This window comes from Drosophila mojavensis, unplaced genomic scaffold, assembly GCF_018153725.1.
Source record: "Drosophila mojavensis isolate 15081-1352.22 unplaced genomic scaffold, ASM1815372v1 contig_81, whole genome shotgun sequence".
Taxonomy (NCBI): domain Eukaryota; kingdom Metazoa; phylum Arthropoda; class Insecta; order Diptera; family Drosophilidae; genus Drosophila; species Drosophila mojavensis.
The window spans coordinates 7,014,213-7,033,851 of NW_025318907.1; the positions used below are offsets into that span (position 1 = coordinate 7,014,213).

At 39.1% G+C, this 19,639-nt stretch overlaps 1 protein-coding gene, 1 long non-coding RNA gene and 2 other non-coding genes across 7 annotated transcripts in view; 3 read left to right on the forward strand and 1 right to left on the reverse strand.

The window, feature by feature from the left end:
* The first annotated feature begins 2,281 nt into the window (after positions 1–2,281).
* Positions 2,282–4,976, forward strand: LOC116804070. 4 transcript variants are annotated; one of them, XR_006357973.1, is made up of 4 exons: positions 2,282–2,732; positions 2,896–3,218; positions 3,849–4,690; positions 4,748–4,976. It is a non-coding gene; the product is annotated as an uncharacterized LOC116804070 (long non-coding RNA). The 4 variants fall into 4 exon arrangements; XR_006357971.1 differs by having other exon boundaries at positions 2,282–3,218; XR_006357972.1 differs by having other exon boundaries at positions 2,282–3,218; positions 4,762–4,976.
* Trnak-cuu lies at positions 4,779–4,851 on the forward strand. The gene has a single exon. It is a non-coding gene; the product is annotated as a tRNA-Lys (tRNA).
* Positions 4,977–5,090: 114 nt separating the features above from the next.
* On the reverse strand, positions 5,091–5,163 carry Trnar-acg. The gene has a single exon. It is a non-coding gene; the product is annotated as a tRNA-Arg (tRNA).
* A 3,190-nt stretch (positions 5,164–8,353) lies between these two features.
* The window catches only part of LOC6580940 (serine/threonine-protein kinase dst1), a 30,966-nt gene continuing 19,680 nt past the window's right edge, over positions 8,354–19,639 (forward strand). The window contains exon 1 of the mRNA XM_002006699.4: positions 8,354–9,274. Within this exon, the coding sequence (XP_002006735.2) occupies positions 9,241–9,274 (34 nt within the window). The 5' untranslated portion in view covers positions 8,354–9,240. The remainder of the gene's footprint in view (positions 9,275–19,639) is intronic.

Genomic DNA, 19,639 nt, shown 5'->3' on the forward strand with positions numbered 1-19,639 from the left:
CTATATATTCCTAGGATAACTGCAAATAATTCTTAAAGTTAGGTGTTCGAGTAGAATAATCCAAGTTATTTACTAATCACAGATTTACTCATGAAACCGGCTAAACAAGATAAGCAGCGTGTGATGGCATTTCCGAAGAGAATGCTCAGCTTCATCTAAAATTAGCATTTCATATTTACTACTTGATAAGCACTTCATACCAAGTTTGTGAATGTGTTTGTGTGCGTGTGTGCGTGTGTGTCAAAGGCAACCTTTTGATTGTCTCACATAAATTCGTTTGGGGCAACAACTGCACGGAACGATGCCGAATGCCGAGAGCCAACCTGAAGCGCATGGTACGTGCATCAGGAAACCGACAAGCAAACAAAATTAAATCAAAAATCTTAAACTGGATTTTGATGAGAGAGACAAGCAGCACAGACGCCGAGCGAGGCGAGCAACCAACCAGTCAACAGACAACAGACAACAATTGAGGCAAGGACAGCAGAACTCATCCTGCAGCCGATGCGGAGAGGAGAAAGTCAAACAAACAAAGAAATAGCAGAGGAGCCAGAGCTGGCAACAGGATCTGCTGAGGGTGCAACGTGTGGCAACGGGTGGCAACGCACACATAACAGCACGTAAACTCATTTAGAGGCACACACGAGTAGACAGGTGGAGCCACCAGGTGGCTCTGGTAGCCAGGTGGTCGGGTGATCGGGTGGCTGGGTTGGCTAGGGACATGTTGTTAGCTGGTAGACCCATGGCTGCGTGAGTCTTTTTGCAGAGAACTGCGAACATCAGCACGCTCTGAATTGACAACAACAGCAGTCAGAGGAGCGGTGGGCGTGGCAGTGGCAAGCGCATTGCAATGACAATGTGCGGCGAGCGGTTGCACCTTACGCTCAGCTGCATTGTGTGCAGCAGGAAATACGATTTCTTTTTGGGCGAGCGTGTGCGTATGTAAGACAGCCAACTTATAAGCAGTCGCTCACCTATGCAAACAGACGCTAAGTAGCATAGTTCTGCACACACACACACGCGCAACAATATGATATATTTCTTTCAGTCTCAGTTGCCATGAGGCAGTAGCTCGAAAAGAAGCGCTATACGGTTGCAGCTTGCTGCTGAGCTGTGCTCCACATGCTGCTGCATATGCGTGCGGCAAATAAAATTGCATTCAATATTTTTCTTGGTTTTGCGTTTTTGATGAGATTTTGCCGGCACCTGTGCAGGGCATCTGAGCTCCCTTGCCGCTTCAGCTTTTGTTTGTCTGGCTTTCAATTTATGGCTGCTGCGCAACATTTGCCATCAATTTTATTTTATACAGTTTTTTAATATATATGTATATATTTACATATATTTTTTCTGGTTTGCTCTGCATTACATTGCGCAAGCACGCGCTTAATTGTGGACACGGAGCTCCACAGGGTGCAACGGTCACATTCTCAAGGAACCTTTCAACCGGAATTATTTTCCCTGCTATTGAGACTTTTTTTATTTCTTAATATTCGTTCATCTGAACGAAATTCAATTATATCTTGTTGCCTGCAGTCGTTTCGTTTCGCACGAAAATACGGCATACATTTTAAACTTCAATCACTGCAGCTTATTCGTTCAATTACAAACAAGCTCTTAAATCATTCTTAATAAACTTAATTAAATTGGGTTAGCTAAGAGAGTTTGCCGAAGTGAGTGATAGCACATAGGCAATTTATTTTGTGTTTTGCAAATTTCATTTAGATTTTTAACTCTCTCGCTTGCCCTCTCTTTCTCTCTGACTCCGCCTGGCTTGTAAATTTACGATAAATATTTAATTTAAATGTATGTAAACGATTTTACTGCATTTGACTATATCTATTTATTTTACAGCTTTTGAAAAGGACCAAATTGATTAAGCTGCAGCCGTTGAGCAGCTTTCGTAGATGCGATTGCATTTGAAAAGTAATTTCAATTTGCAGCTAAAAGTATGCAACACATTTTCCAAGCCGTGGATCTCTTGATGCAGCACATTTTGGCATTGCATACTTTTGAGCGCAGCGGTTAAATTTATTTGCTCTTTCGCTCGCTCTCGCTATCTGTCACTGTGCGTGTATGCGTGCATATGTGCATGTGTGCACGTGTGTGTGTGTTTAGGTGCGTTTTGTGTGTGGGTGTGTAGGGGTAACGTCATCAACTTTGGACTGGCCATTTGCGTTGGCATTTGCGCAATTCATAAATATTTATTTTGTTCGCCTTTGTGCACAGAAGATGTGCGCGTGTGTGAAACACTCTGGCATGCCGATTCATCGCAGTGACCTTTCGGTTGAAAGGAATGTTTAAATTTATCAATAAATGAATTGCCTGACTTTAAGTTTTATCGAAATACACAAGCAAACTTGTTTGTTTTCGGCATAAATCCGTGTTGGCCACACAGCATCCACAACAGCAACAGCAACAGCAGCTAGTCCTTGTGGTAAAATAAATTTTCTGCAATTCATGGCAGCAGCAGCAGTAGCAGCAGCAGCAGCAGCAGCAGTAGCGGCAACTGAGTTCTCAGGTGTGGGCGTGCCGGAAATACGTGCCAAGACACGAAACTTTTGCGAAAAGGATTAGGGCAGGCGTGCGGATGGCGCTCCCCCACAGCCGAATAATACTCCAAGGACTTAAAAGGCAATCAAATTAAATTGTTTTTGCGGTTAACCACAAAAGTTCTTCGGCTCAGATCAGAAATGCGAAAGAACCACAAAATACATAAACCAGTCCGTAAATCCGTAAGTCCGGCCGTCCATCTGTCTGTCCGTCCGTCCGTCTGGCAATAATTTGAATTTTATATACATTTTATTAAAATGTATGTTTGCTCTCTCGTATCTTCTGTATGATAAACGAGCAGTCAGCTGCCTGGCATAAATGTCAATTAAATTTATTTATCTGCAGCGCAAATCAAGCGAAATTCTTTAGCCGTTGACGCAGCCACAGCACCAACCCAACTCAATACACCCAAAGCACCTATAAATACTTACCTGAACATTTGTTTACGTACCCAGCCCAATTAGACGTAAACAAGAGCCGCCGGAAGTAGGCCACGTAAAAAAAAAAAAAACACATCGAATCCACATTAACAACAACATCTACATCCACGTCCACATCAACAGCAACAGCAGCGAATGAAGCTGGCAATAAATACTAAAGTGGCATGATGGAAACCAACTTGTCCATCAAGCACTTATAACGGAAAATGTTTAAATAAATAAATTCGAGTAAGTATATTTGGATTTTGCTATTCCTACCATATTAATGTGTTATATTTCCCATTTGGAAAAATACAAAACAAAACTTAAAATTGCACGAATTGCGCAAATATTTCAATACAAAATACCGCTCCATCTATTCTTGCGTATATTAAAAATTTGACACACATATATGAAATGCTAATTAAATCAAAATCGTAAAGTTATTAAAGCATGCAAGCAGATACAGAGATACAGCCTGCTCGCAAGGCCCACTCGCAACCAGACCTTTAACGAGGCTTAAACGGCAAAGCAAATAGACGAATGTAAGGCACCCTCGATTAAAATTCTCATACTGCATAAAAAGGTTTAGCCTCCCTATAAACGTAGTTATAATAAATACAAAAAAAAAAATTGAAGCTTTCTTTACAATTTTTCAATATGTAATGTAAAGATAATGACCGAACACTTATTTATCGAAGTGTGACAAGAAAGCCAATCACACCATCATAACTAACCTTCCGCCAACTATCTAAAACGAAATTTTGCTTAAAAGACAGAGCATTAGCTCTTAGTCCATATCACATATAGCCATATTCTTAGCTTATTTTCTTAACCACACCATTCTTAATATCCCGTTCATGCTGTGCTGCTCTACAGGGTGTCAATTGAAATCTCCTTGAGGGTCACTTTGGGACAGACTGTTGCTGCCCGTGGCTATAGCCTGCTGTTGCATTTACTGGCCACTGTGATTGCGCATCTTTGTCATTGTGCCACTTTGACACAAGTTCAAGCGACAAGGCCGACGAGACTCATAAATTTGTAGCGCTTCGGGCCACGTTAACATTGATTTCTGGCTGTCAACGCGCTGCAAAAGGCCAAATGCCACTAATTTTAATAATAAAGCAGCAGCCAGCGACATCACTGACACATATATATATATATATATAGATCTATATAAATACATATATATTTTTTTTATATACAAAGCTATTATGTGCGTGAACTGTCGTAAAATGCGGCGCCAACCAGACCAACAACAAAAGTCGAGCACAGCTGCAGTCAACGACTCGGCGACGACCTTAGAGAGCAACGAATGAAATATTTATATAAGATGTATGTGTGTTTCTCTGTGTGTGTGTGTGTACATTTCCATATAGCATAAAATTCAGGCGAAAATATGTTTGTGGAAATTAAATAATTTATATTGCCATTTGTCTGCATACTTTGCATATTTCCCATTAATGACCCAGAAAAAATAATTGCGGCTAAGACAACAGCCCGAAAAGCACACGCTGAGATGAAAGGCGAACAGAATGAATTAGAGTAGATGGCCAACATGGAAGACGCCATGTGGTTAGAGAAAGAGTCTCACTAATATTGTGTCTATCTGTGCGTGTGGGTGTGTGTGAGTATTTCAAGGCCAGCGAGAGATAATTGCAGAAGAGACTGATACAGATATAGAAACTAAGGAAAACAAAATAATTACAATAATTAAATAGGTAAGTTATACAACTCAAGATATTATTAAATCATCGTGGACTCACCTATTTATATAGTATAATATTTTTAGCGGGTTGCGGCCAATCAGCCCGGCTAGCTCAGTCGGTAGAGCATGAGACTCTTAATCTCAGGGTCGTGGGTTCGAGCCCCACGTTGGGCGCAGTATTACTTTTTGCTGATTGGAAAATTAGAGTACTTCAAAAGTTTGCTGAGCATACAGTTTGATGTGTAGATAACAGAAAACCGAAAATACTAATTGCATAATGATTTAATAGGTGACTTTAAGAAATTTAAATTGATTTTTTTTTATTAAATTCCTAATTGTTATTTTAAGAATCTAAGCTTTACTTCATAGCTCAAAAATAAGTTGAATAAAAATAAAAAAAAATATAAAAAAATCGATCCTGCCAGGAGTCGAACCTGGAATCTTCTGATCCGTAGTCAGACGCGTTATCCATTGCGCCACAGGACCGCGCTGGCATCTGAAGAATCCGATGTCTATAAAATGTTAGACGCATATAAAATATGCTAGACCTTTATTAATGGGCAATCAAATTTATATATACTGCAAATGTGTTTTGAATTATGTTTTATTAACTTGCAAATAAATATAATGGAAATATCGACAGCCTGTAGAGCCGAAAAACTTGTTTAAAAATTCTAGAGCGAAAAAACTCAGTGGCACACATTGAGCTTCCTGCTACGTCGCACGTATAGCAACATGCTGGAAGGCGTCTGGAGCGCACGCCCACATAGAATTGGGGCTAATGGTCCATTGCTGTGTTGCATGCAATGCCCACAGATTCGGTTTATAATTAGCTCCAAAGAAGTTTGGCGCGGTAAACACATTGGCTTTATGTTGCGCCAACAGCACGCAGTCTGCACTCTGCTCTCTCCCTTCCCCACTCCGCAGAGCCGCATCAAAATTACAAAACAAGTGAGAAACGTATTTGTAGCAAATGAACGACGAATTAATACCCAGTGATGGTAATTTAATATTAAAGTGATGTCCGTAGATAACGGATATATAGACTATGAGCTGTATGTACACATTGTACATTCGTAGATTACTTTGCGCTAGTATATGCTTCACATTTGAATTTCAAAATGTGTATAGATAAATCGTATTTCAATCGAGCCTCTATATTTCCTCCTACAGGTCATCAAAATACAAAAAACGCACGGACAACAGAAACGAAAATTGTTTCGAAAAATGTGCACGAACAATACGAAAATAGCGCCACGAGGCGTTGGCAGCCCGAAATACACATACGAAAAAAGTTCTCCCGAAAGCCTGATTGAAATTGTGAAAAACTAAATATTTTCCGAGCAGTTCAGCGTGCAATGAGCAGCCGTGCGGAGTGCAGCGACAACGAAAATCCGTGTAAAAATGCTATCAAAATATGTGCAAAAAACTGTGCAGCATTGATATGTAAACATTTTTAGAAAACAAATAAAATACACAGCGACAAAAAAAAGAGACGAGAAGAGGAGAAAATAATAATAGCAACAGAAAAGTATAAAAGTAAATAACAAGCAAAACAATTGTGAATGCAAGGCGCTTGCACTCGCTAAATGATTTCGTGCACACTAAATAACAAACAAAAAGTTGTTTTTCTGATCACGAAAAGCATTTGGACAACGCCTAGCTAAACGGCCGGAAGCAAAATACAGCAACAACAAATACTGCGAAACAGGAAAACAAAAACGTGCCGTGTGCTCGATTTTCGATTCGATTTTTAAGTGAAAGACAGCCACAAAAAAAAAAAAAAAAAAAAAAGGAACATTCTATGCGGAGACCGAGCTGAAGTTCGCTCCGTTTAGCGCATTTAAGGGATTTGCATTATTTAAAACAAAGCTCGAGCTGGACTAAAACGTTTGCCTTGGACCAAGTCACTTTAGAGAGTGCATCAAAGCCTCTTGCATTCGCCGGACCTTTTGCAAATCAAAACGTGGCTTAGTGCCACGCCAACCCCTCTGCGACCACTCCTCTCCGGCTCACCTCAGCTCTGCTCGCTTCCTGCCGTGGCTTTAAAGCAGTGCCCTCCAGTCGACTCCTGTTCACAGCCGCAAACGCGTCGAAACACGTCGGCAGACAGCGTTGTGTTTATTTGCTTTTGCTGTCCACTCTGGGCTGAAGTCCGACCACATGGCGTATACGCAACGTGTTTTTTTCTACTCTCTCTTCCTCTCTTTGCATTGGCCGGGCTTCGGGCGAGCGGTGGACTATGTTATGCTCTGTCGGCTTAGTTCGTATTGTTGTTTACGTTTTAAAGCAATTTAAGTTGGACGCCTGCAACAAAGCGACCCAATTAGAGCCAGAATGCAGTCCATCTGTAGTTACGAATGCTTACTCCACCTGTCTCTCAATCTTTTCTCTCTCTCTCTCTCTCTCTCTCTTTCTCTCTCTGCATGTTTCTTAGCTTTCTTTATCTGCATTACTAGGATGACGCATTTATTGGCCGCTCGTCCGGCAATTAAGCATTCTTCCGTCTGATAAGATAGTCAAGCCCACAGGAATTGTGTGGGGGGTGTGTGAGCTTGCTCTTATCGGCCATGATGTTAACCCATATAAATATAGAAAAGCGTAATTTAATTTAATGCGGCCCATATAATGTGCCTGCTGATGTCTCGAGAACTTTTCAAATATTTATAATTCACACTTGATCTACAAATACAAAGAGAAAGAGACCTCAGCGGATTCAGGAATGTGCGGAATTCGGTAGTTGAGTCTCGTAGCTTCTTATTACAGTCCTACTGCTAGACTGCTCTGACTAGATCCAAATTCACATTGAGATAGAGTGTTTCTCTAGTCATGATTGTAATCTAGTTCAAAGTTATCATGATGGACATTGAAACTAAGAAAAGTACACTAAATAACAGATTTAACTATCTTTGATAGATAATTATCATCTTCTTTGGTTTTGATAAAAATGAAAAAAAAAAACTTTTACCAATTTTATTAATGCATTTCATTTCACAAGAACGTAAAATAACAACAAAAACAATCGAAAAATCAAAATAGATTTAGTTTCGTATTGACAACCTATAGCAATATTTATAGTTGATAAGCCAAATTTTAACGAAGGTCAAAGATATAATAAAAGCTACTTCCCGAAAGAATAAAGGGAGAAAAAACGTGCCCACAGCGAAAATGCAGCTGACGATGGCAACAAGTTGCGAGTCGGAAAAAAACGAACTGGCAGCAGAGAGATTAGAGGCGACTGGGCGGGACAATAGGAAGCAAATACCCGGCAATATTCATGAAAATATATAGAGATGTATATATAAGCACATAACTAGACGGCAACTAGGTGGGCAAAAACTTGGCAAAGAAAAAAACGATATATAAAAAAGTTTACATACTACAAAAATGTGCTAAGCGGCAGTAGGGAAAATCATTTCCATTCGCTTACCACATAAAAGCCGCAAAAAGAGAGAGAGAGAGAGAGGGAGAGAGAGAGAGAGAGAAAGAGACCGAGCAGCAAACAAATTGTTTTGCAATTTATTTTTATAACTAAACAGGCAAAGATACAGATAAAGATACAGATAGAACTACAGAGCAGCAGCAACTAGTGTATTTGTATCTTTCCCTTTTCAATTTTTTTTTTATATGTGATTTATTTATAAATAGAAAAACGCTCGCGAGTGCTGGCGCTGGCACTGGCACTGGCACTGGCACTGGGCTAGCCTGAGAGACTCGGAGACTCGAGTCAGAGTCGAGTCGATCGGCGACAAGTCGTGCCGGCCCCTTCGCATTGCCTGCCCCTGCTGCCTGCCAGGCTGCCAGCTATCAGGCAAAACACATTTATAATTGAGAGCCCAAGAGCGCAACACACATAGGCAATAACCAAAAGCAAAAAGCCAAAAGCAAAAGCAAAAGCGAAAAGCGAAAAGCAACAAAAGAACAAAAATTATTGGCAACGCGAAGCCCCAAATCAAATAATGTGGCGCAGGCCAAAAACAGTTTGATGCTAAACGCTCGTTCGCGATGACGATGACACAATAGCACGCAATCAAAAGGCAGCCTCAGCCCCAGCCACAGCCACAGCCACAACCCGAACCAGTTCAAAGAAATAACCCAGGAAGTTAGCTACAATTATTTTGCTAATATTACGCATACGCAACGTGTATCGATCAACAAGTCAGGCAAAAATATAAAGTATCCCAAATAATCCTGTGTCATTTCGTCTAAGTGCGTAGCAGAGCCACAAATAAACGAGAACAACAAATAACAACGTAAATAACATCAAAACAACAAAATCTCTCGCTGTGAAGTGAAGTTCTGTCAAAAGAAAAAATCATTTATTTTTGCCACAACGCAAAAACGAAATGTTTTGTGTTATAAAAAGAAATTTGTACGAAATATTATAGATACCAGCAAAAAGCTTCGAAGTGTGTGCAAACAAAAAACGCTCATAAATATATAGAAATATATATTGAATATATCTATACCTACATACACCTACATATTTATTGTAAAGTACAAGCCACCAAGACGGGCACTCGTCTACGTGAACCCAGCGCCAAGGGACGCAGCCAGAGAAAAATGATCTACATAGATGACTCAGAGCCGGAAGGCGGTAAGTCACTTAACTAAATACGTTAGTTACCAACTAATTGAAGGAATAATTCACGTACATACATATATGTAGCATAGTTGAAGTGAGATATTAAAACAAGAACGCTGCGCATACGTATATCAGTGTATCAGTGACAAGTGATAAATGATAAGATAAGGTCTGGCGTTTCACCTTAAAAATATCTAACTATATATATGATGCATATACATGTATGTATGTATATAAGTAGATGTACCCATGTGCACCTATCTGCTGATATGCCGGCATATCTGATAACAGCTGTAAATTGGGCATTAAAAAGCTTTTACAACACTTCTCGAATAGTTTATAGCGGACAATAATTTATGGAATCTACGGCGTATGGATTTTATCTGTTCAACTTGCTGGGCTGTCCCAGCATTATGCGTATTCTATTTAAAGCCTCTGACTGATTGTTGTCTCTGATAAGCGAAGATCAAGGTCAATCGGCAAAGTACGTAAAGTTAATAATAACTTTTTTCTATTTATGTACAATTACATAAATATTAATAGTATTCCATATGATTTTAAAGATTTTAGTAGACTGATTCACTGATTTCAGGCATAATAGTTAAGGCCTCAAATTATTGATATTTTGATTAGGGTGAGCCAATTCATAATTTGCCATTAGTTCATAATGCATATGTCGAAATCGGCTGTTTCTCGGGGTCTTCCAAAAAGTTGGTAACAATTTTACTTTCTTTTTGCCCAGACTAAATCATATCGGATTTGAGTTAACATAATTATATCGAGTGCAACTTACGAGCTTATTTAACTTGAAAAAATAATAAACAATAGCTGTGCTTTCTCTTTTCCTTCATATTCGTTGGGGGGTTTCCGCTTAGTCGGCAAGGTCACAAATTAAATCGACATTCCATAAAAAAAGATAAGAAATATTTAAGTTCTTAATCAAACAAAATTCTTATAGAGTGAAACTACATTACTGAAAAGAAAATATCTTTTCTACATTTTGTCTTTTTTTCTTTGCGGACAGCTAAAAAGAATAACGAAAACTTCTATCCATTCATTGCAACCCTTGATATGAAGCTAACAAGGCAACAAACGGCACACAGACAAATCAAATCAAGGCAAATCTATAGATTAGCAGCTGTTCCATTTCGGGCCCATTGGCAATTTAGATATCGCCTCCTAACTACGCTTTAATATAGGTCTACGATGCAATAAACATTTGTGCGCCATGATGCAAAACATTAACTTTTATGCTCAGATAAACGTCAAAAGCCGAAAGCAAACAACATCGAAATATCTGTAAAAATCAAACGAAAATAATTCGAGCAAAAACAAAACAGAAGACAAAATACAGAACAAATGCTTAAACGATTTACAGCCAATGCGGCTCAGCTATCAAATGGCCAAGGCTTTTAAAAATACATGAATTTCAATAAAAAACGACAATGGAGCCGGCAGACAACAAAAAACGAGCAGAGGAAAAGGGTCCATAGATAAGAAGGGCTCTGATCAGGAAACGTTTGCGCCGCCATTTTCATTGTCAGAAACAATAAATTTCACGCATAAAACACTGAAAGCAAATGGTATTCACTTTGCTTTTTTCGCTCATTTTTTGGCATTCATATTAAAGTTTGGGCGCTGGCAACGAAAAGGCGCTGAAGGATAAACGTCAAACGTGAATTGAAAGGGGGAAAGGGGGTCCTCGGTATGCGCAAGTGTAACTACAGCTTTGAAATTTCACACTGGCTTAGAAACCGAAGACAATGTCAGGATGACTCAAACGGAAACGGAAGTGTCAAGTAGTTGGATGAGCGGCACAACAGAAAACGGAAGAGACGGGAAAGAGGGAGAAGAGAGAGATGGCGAGAGAGAAAGAGGAGCAAGTAGGGGGAGAGACAGATTGTGAGACAAAAGTCAGGCTGAATAAAGGCAAAAGCGAGTAGCTTGAAAAATGGTAAGCGCGAAGCAATTTGAAAAATGAAAGGGCCAACGGGTTAAAATCAGACGAGTATGAGCATTGTAGGCACTAACTAACGACTAGAAATACCCTACAAATCATGCAATATTATATTTTTGCTGTAATCTAGAGAGTCGATGCTGTTGATGCCGAAGCAACAACTAGAAAATATTGTGCTATAATTAAATCATTTTAATAACAATTATTAAATATATTTGATAGATATTTCAAACTTTTAGATTTAGGTACATATTTCCCTTAAGATTCTAATGATGATAATATATCATAGTCATATCGCTCAACCAAAATCACATTTCAGCTTATATTATTTGATACTCCTTAATCATCAGCTAGCAGAGGGTATTTTGACTGCGGTATGTGTGTTTGCGTTGGCTTTTGTGTTATTTTTATTTTTTATATTTTTTGTTGTCGCTGGGAAGGGGTGTGACCGCACACGGGTGTCGTGATTTACTGTTGGGCAACCTCACAACGCCTGCGTCACGCCCACAAGCCAGGCACAGGCAAAAAAAAGAAAGGTTTTGCACTGCGGCGGCTCGATTTCCCAGGCTGTTTTCTCAAATTGGCAAATAACAACAAACGGAAATGCTTCTGCTACAGGTATGAAGAACCTGAACCCTTTTCTGAGTATGTAGGTGTGTGCGCGTGTGTGTTGGCAAATTGCAAAGTTTTTATTTGTCGCCTTTGTGTGTGTGTGTGTGTGTGTGTGTGTGTGTGGGACAGAGTGCGTGTAGGCTGTTGTCACAGCTGAATTATGTGCTAATGGTGCGAAAGCTGATTTCTCAATTTCCGATTTGGGACACTGTCCGTTAGTCAAATAATCTCGGCAAGCTCTTCCAAGCCTCCTTAAATTAGCTCCGCTAAAAAATGAATAACGAAGCGGAAATGGAAATGAATGTATGTATATATTTGAGCGGAAATTGCCAAACCACGCAGAGAAATTCATTAAAAATGGAATAAAAAATAAAATACTTTAAATAAATCAAATTTTATAAATGATTTAAAAACTCTGCCAGTACTTGATATTTACTTTATGAATCGCTGGTTTAGTCTACTAAATACACAATTTATGTATTAAATTGCTATATCAGCGCCAACTCAAACAAATTGCCACCGAGCTAGATGCTATAGTATACACAATATTTTCGTACACACTGTTTTTTGTTTAAACATTTAAAAACACGCAGACAGCAGCCGACAAAAAATGCATAAAAACACTGGCCAACGAACGCCTCGTGTGTTGGCGTCATGTATTGCGCACAAATATTCGTATATTTAGCTAAGAGATATTCGGGACACAGTAAAGTCTATCTATTGTAGATGGCGAACTCAAGCATTATATTGCTTATAAAACGGGAGAAATCAAATATATTTTCAGTATTATTTAAGCGTATATTTCATTGCTGTGTGTATTTCCACTGCAATTTACTCACTTCAACTAAAATTCTCACAGTATTTATGCAAATTGAATTCGTTCTCCATTTGTCAGGGTCCCATGCCACATTCCTTGCACCGCATATGCAACCTCATCTAACAAGCTCGTCATCATTCATGCTTGAACAATTTGACTTCACACCACATTTGAGGTCACGTCATACCGAATCTCAATCATTCTCCATTTTCTGCAGCTTCTTCATCATTTTTGAACTATTCTCACACACGCTTCCACTCGTATTTGTGTTAATTAAATCCTGTTTAGCTTTAATTAAAAGTTAACAGATGAAACCAGTCTATTTCTCATGTAACGAGCATTTACTGTAGGGCGATAGATATTTCATATTTTTTACGCGTTTGCCGCACAAATGTGAAAATCATTTATATTTTTCTATTAATTTTTGTGTGCTGCCAAGGTGAATGTAAAACAAACAAACACACAGTCACACACACATATACATATATATGTATTTATAATATGTATATATAAATAAATATATACACAACTTGTCTCTGAGTTATTCCCAGCTAGCAGCGCAGATGAGCGCAAACTGAAAAGCAGTAGCACATATACATCTACATATACACTCACACACACACACATACTTGTGCCGACAACACACATGCATGTATTTTTATATACATATATAATTGAGATAAATTTATTTTACGTCGCATTTCATGTTGAAGGTCGTTCGTTGATATTCACTTCATTTGACGTTGCGAATTCCTTGCGACTGTCTCATGCCGCGTTCTTTTCCATCGCATTTGGGGCTTGCACATTTTACGCTAATGATCAACAAATTTGCAATAGTTGCACAATATTATCCATATAGATATGTATTTAGTGCAATTTGTCGAAATGTCAATTAATTAGATAAATTTATGCAACGACCAATTGGATATTTTCTTCCTGCTTTTTCGTTTTCTCTTGTTTGGCTAAATACATACAGATTGGTTATTTAAAAACTGAATGAACGTGCTTATGTCTGTGTGTCGCAGTGCGCCGAAAAATTGGCCAGAAACCAAGTTTCATGAATCCTCCCACGTTTCTCTCTCCGCGATTGACAATGGAGGTACGCGGATATTTTTTTTATTTTCTGTTAATTTTAGCAGTGAATAAAAATCTTTGTAAATGCACAACTTGTATGAAGCATGCTTTATAACCATTTAGAAACAATAGAATATATAAATTTGAACTTGAAATTGATAATGAAAATCATGAAATTATTTTAATTTATATTAATTATATATACCAATTATTTATTCGTAAAAAATAATAATAATATATTTTATATACACACAAAATACTTAAATAATTAAGAAGGAATTTGTTTAAGAATTTATTAAATATATTAGTACATTAATGTCATAAAAATTGTGGAAATAGTGTTTTGGAGTTCGTCTTAAAAATATTTAGTGAATTATTTTTATATATACTAGTTTATTAAAGGCCATTGGCAAATCAGTAACTGGCAAACATATTTTGCTAGAAACACATGAACAATAAAATGTAATCACTGCGTATACGTAATATCGAAGGCAATGGCTTTAAAGCCAAATGCTCTTAAGCATATACAAATGTTTATCGTTGTAAGCAATTGAACTGTTGTTTGTAACAGTACTTTGAGTAGAATCCAAACACGTACTGCAGAACAGAGCAGAGCCCAGTACAGCTATCCAATATCCATTTTCATATAGCATATATGTATGTATACATATGTCTACGTATATGTATATGGATGCATATATGAAACAGAAGCCAATACCATTTTCCTTTTTTCACGCTGTTTCTCTGCAATTTTATTTAAATTTTTAATGCTCAAGTATCTGGCGACTGTCTGAGCCGCAGCTGCAGGTGGAACAACAGCAGCCGCACCGCCAATAACAACAACAACAACAACAACAATAAGAAGAAGAATAACAAATACAATAACAGCCAACAGCAGCAGCAGCAACATTAAAATTGCAGACAAGGCGTGAGTGCATGCATATATGTACATATGTATGTCTGTTTGTATACATATATGTTTGTCCGTCTGTTTGTGTATGCCTATACGACTCTATAACGCATACGCCATGTGGTGCACAGGCAGCAAACCGGAGCGACTGGCAGACTAAGCTAGAGAGCTGAGCGCTCGAAGAGAATTGAAAAGACAAAAGAGAGAGAGAGAGAGACAGAGAAAGAGAGAGAGAGAGAAAGAGAGAAAGGTAGAGAGAGATAGAGCGAGCTTAGCGCGTGCTAAGCAAATTAAAATTGCAATTTAATGTATTGCAGGCAGAGCGACCAGAAATCTTGTTAAGATTGCATTTGGCAAATGCAAACACAGACAAGCATAATAAATATATTTATATGTGTGTATGGATGTGTGCGTATATGCATAAGCATTGGAAACTCAATTTTCATGCACACACATTTTCGCGCCAAAATGCCAAACTGACAAACTGCAATTTCCATACTGCAAACATTGATGTTGCCAATGTGGCCAATATTGTTGTTGTTGTTGTTGTTGCTGTCAGCTTAGACAGTACTCTAGCTTCGCAAAAATAATCGAAATTATGTAAATACCTGCGCGCTGCTCTCATTTGTTTTATTTATTGCAACTCGCCAGCTCCCGATGCTCTGCGCTCAACGCTCAGCGCTTTGGCCCAAACATTTCGCCGCTCAGCGGCGCATTCGATATGCAATGCGAATTTCCATTTCCCCTTCTTTGTTGCAATTTAGGTGCTCCCGAAACGTAACATTGTGGATTGCAACAAGCGAAAAAAATTGTGGCAGCTTTGATAAATTGCAACATTGACCGCGTCGCGCCTCACCGCGCCGCGCCGCGCTGCTAATCAGCTAACGCCATTGCGTAAACGCAGCGTGGGCCCGCCTCCAAGGGCTGCAGGGCACCAGAATTCCGATGGGCATGGCCTCTGTTTGTGTTTACACTAAAAGCTGGTTAATTATTGTCGAATTATTGCAAATCGCGCACGTTATTTAATTGCCTTTGGGCCAGTTGCGCTGGATTGGATTGGACATGTAATAAGGGCTGGAGTGCTTCCAGTTTGTTTTCACATTTGTCTCTGTTAACTCGTCATACAACCGGCGCTCACTGCCCATTAATTTCGAGTGCTGTTCAAATTAAATGCAATGCCGAGTAGCTGATGGCCAGAGTGCTCGAGTAACTGAGTAACTCAGTAACTGAGCAGCTGAGTAGCTGAGTGTAACTGAATGTGTATCGGGTGGCTCATATAATGCGCTTTACCGCTGAGTTATGACCCCTCTCTGCGGTCACGGCTCGCCAGTTGCTCGGGTCTATAAAAGTTGCTCTTTAATATAAACATTTGCTGCAGTTACCTCGCTTCTTTCCTTAAATCTCTTATATTTTACTTCAAGTGAGAGCAATTTGTTGTACAACTTTTAATGAGTGCTGCTGGCTTATTGTGCTATCAATTCCTTTTATGGAATACGCTTAATGCACGCACAAATGTTATCACTTTGCTTTATAATTGAACACCTTTAAGCTGCAACCGTAAAATTGTCTTTGAAAAACAGTCGCAATTAAATATTCCATTGAAGTGCAACGAATCTAAATTTCATGCACATTTAATAAGTATAATATTAAATTATACTTAAATATAATTTACAATTAAAAAGTTAACAAACAAAAAAAAACATTATTGTCATGTTTTATTGAGGATTTGAATCTAGATTCAATAAACAAATATTAACTGAGTCTATAAATCTAGGTTCCATATTTACATATATAAATTCGTATTCTTTTTAATGCCTCTGCCTAAGCAAGTTGTAATATTTCAATTTGAAAGCCTTGTGTAATTTATATTCTTCCTGTCTGTTTTTCCAACTGCATCTAAAGCAATAAAATATAATTTGAATATTAGATATGTTGGTCTCCTCCCAGCCACTCACTCGCCTAAATTGAATTAAGCTCTGGCAAACGCTTTAAGATGTCCCAGCACTTCGTGCCAGTCAGCCAGTCGTGTCATTGGCTGCAGTCTGTTGAATATTTGAATGAATGCAGTGAGCGTATTGTATAAATAACCTCAACACCATTAGATTGTCAAGATGTGTGTGTGCGTGTGTGTGTGTGTGTGTGTGTGTTGTGTGTATTGGTTGGCACACGTAGCTAGACACTGCAAACTTTATTTAGAGATGTCAAACTGTCGTTCAACGTGGACACTTCACAGTGTCCAGGCAGTCCGTGGGGAAGACTGGGAAGAAATCGTGCTCTGGCCCCTGCCCCCCTCTGCTCCAGCAGTCGCAGCCAGTCAGCCAGTCAGCCATTCAGGCATTCAGCCAGTCAGCAGTAAATAAAGCGTTAAATTTTAACAAATTGTTGTCAGTTGCGCGTGCGAACATGTGCCAGATGCTGACCCCACACACACACACACACTCCACTCACACACACTCACGCACACACATATTGCTCCCGAAGCTGTCATTGAATCGATGGCTTTTCAATTACCTCATTTCCGCGTACGTATGTAACTAAAAACCAGTATCTTGATTAATTGTTTTGTTTGTGCCCTGTGCGGCGGCACGTTAATTGATTTATCTTGCTGCCCCACGCAGCAAATTCGACCAAATTGTCGGCCATTTCAGCACAGCCGCACATGCACTTCCGTTCGCGTTAGCCGCCATTTTTGGCCAAATAGTTCGTTGTTCACAGTTGATATTAGATTATGTCTAAAATTCAATTCAATTCAATTTGAGTGCAAATATGTGTTCGCTAATGTTTGCCTTCGCTTTTAAAGCAGCCACAACACACACAGCACCAACCCACACACACACACACACATACTACACTCGTCTGCCTCTTCTTTTGATTCTCGACGTCCGTTGGCCTAAAACTTGCCCATGTCTGTTGCCTGTTCGCCAGCTTTCATTTCTTTTTGTTGTGGCTGCGGCTGCGGCTGCGGCTGCGGCTGCGGCTGCGGCTGTGGCTGTTCCTTTCCTTCTTGCTGTTGCTTTTGCTTTTGTTGTTGCTTTTGCTGTTGCTGCTGTGCTGCTGTGCTTTTTGGCCGCGTTGCCTTCTTTTCAAGTGGTTTTCCGTTTTATGGGCGGCGGCGGAAATGTGCGACGGCAGATAAGTGAATGCGATGCCAACGCACAAGCCTAATTAGCAGCCGCCAATTCGGTCACTACAAAAGTTGAGAAAATATATATTCAAACCGAAATCCAATATTCAAGTAAAAAGCGAGTGCAGAGGAAAGATAAAACTAAAATAAGTTCAAATATAAATAAAACATTTCACGCAATGATCGATTTATTTCAAAATGTGATGCCCAAGAAAATAATATAAAATATATATATTTATATATTGTGTATACCATAAAATAGATATTTCGTCAATGTTTGGTCATTTAAAGCACAAACATTTATAAAATGAAATCAAGCTTAAGGCGTATAAAGTCGGAAATTAACTCAATTTTGAATATATGTATTTTTGCTATCTCTTTCGTATAGGATTTTATTAAATTTGAAATAATGTTGATTGATGCGAATTTTGAACAGAGACGAACATCAGCTCAACAAGCTGAGAAAACGTATACAATTTTAAATATTGTCAGTGGAAAAGCAAACAATAAGAAATCTCAAATTGAACAAGAATATAAAATGTTAATTAAAATTCCTCTAAATAATTAATTAACGGCCGCCCAGAATGAAGTGAGCTGATGTTTTGTGGTCGTGTAATTTCTGGTTCAGAAACCGCGCAATGCGCCAGGTAACTGAACTTCTGCGTAAAGCAAACCATCAGCAATTTGGCTTTGAGTTTCGCAGCTTTGATATTTATGTTTATAGCGCTTGCTTCTGAAATTCCGAAAATCATGATGCAACAACATAACCTTTTATTAATTAACCTGAGCTGCAACATTTCATTGCAAATTATGGTTCAAGAGCGCCGACCGACAACAACAACAAGGACCAAGTACAAAAAAAAAAAAAAACGCTCCGAAACAGCTTTCAGCCGCAGCACCGTTAAATCCCCCATTTGATGCCGCTACTGCTGCTGTTGGCAGGTATCATAACGGTTATGTGTGTGAGTACAGCATGGCGTATGCGTGTCATAAATTAATACGCTTTGCGCTGGTCACCGCAAACGCCAATAATTAACTAAGCGCCAGCCCGTTGGCTTGCTTCATTGGCAATTTGTTGCCACCTGGCTGGCTGTTATGGTAACGAGCTGCACGTTGCACGTTTGGCTGCTTGGCTGCATGGCTGCATGGCTGCGTGAAGCGCAAGTCATTAGCAGGAGGCAGACAACAGCAAATGGCAAATGGCAAACGGCAAATCGCAAATGGCGAACGGCATACGTAGCGCTTGGCAGAAGGTAGCTCATTAAATTAATTAAACGCTATCTAAAGGCGACGCGAAATCGTGAATGCATTGCTGCCACCTGCATATTATTTAGGCATTGCACATGCAACGCTTAACATTTGTCGCAGCTGCAGCGTTTTGTTGCAACTTAGCTAAACAAACTTTTAATGAGTTCACTGCGTCGCCACATCTTTGCCGCGTCTCGAACACTGTCTGACACACAGAGCCGAGTGTCTCCTACTCACTCTCCCTACCTCTCTCTCTCACCCTCTCATTCGCTCTCTTTCCATCTATCTCTCTGTGGCTGTGGCTATAGCCAAACGACGTATCGCATACATCGTTAGAGAGCCTTAAAATTGTTTTGCATTTTCTATGAGAGCGGAACGTCTAGTTAAGGACCCCGCTATATCTACAGCTCCTGTTGCTGACATGACAAAAAAAAAAAAAAAAAAAAAAAAAAAAAAAAAAAGAAAAGCAGCTATAGAGGAGAATGAAGAAGGATTCGATGAACGAAATTTAAATACTCTGCAAATATGTACTCGAAAATAATCAATTAAATGTTTAACTATGTATATGTTCTAATTGAAATACTTATGTATCTGAAATTAATTTGAACTATTTGCATCACTCTTAAACAAAATTT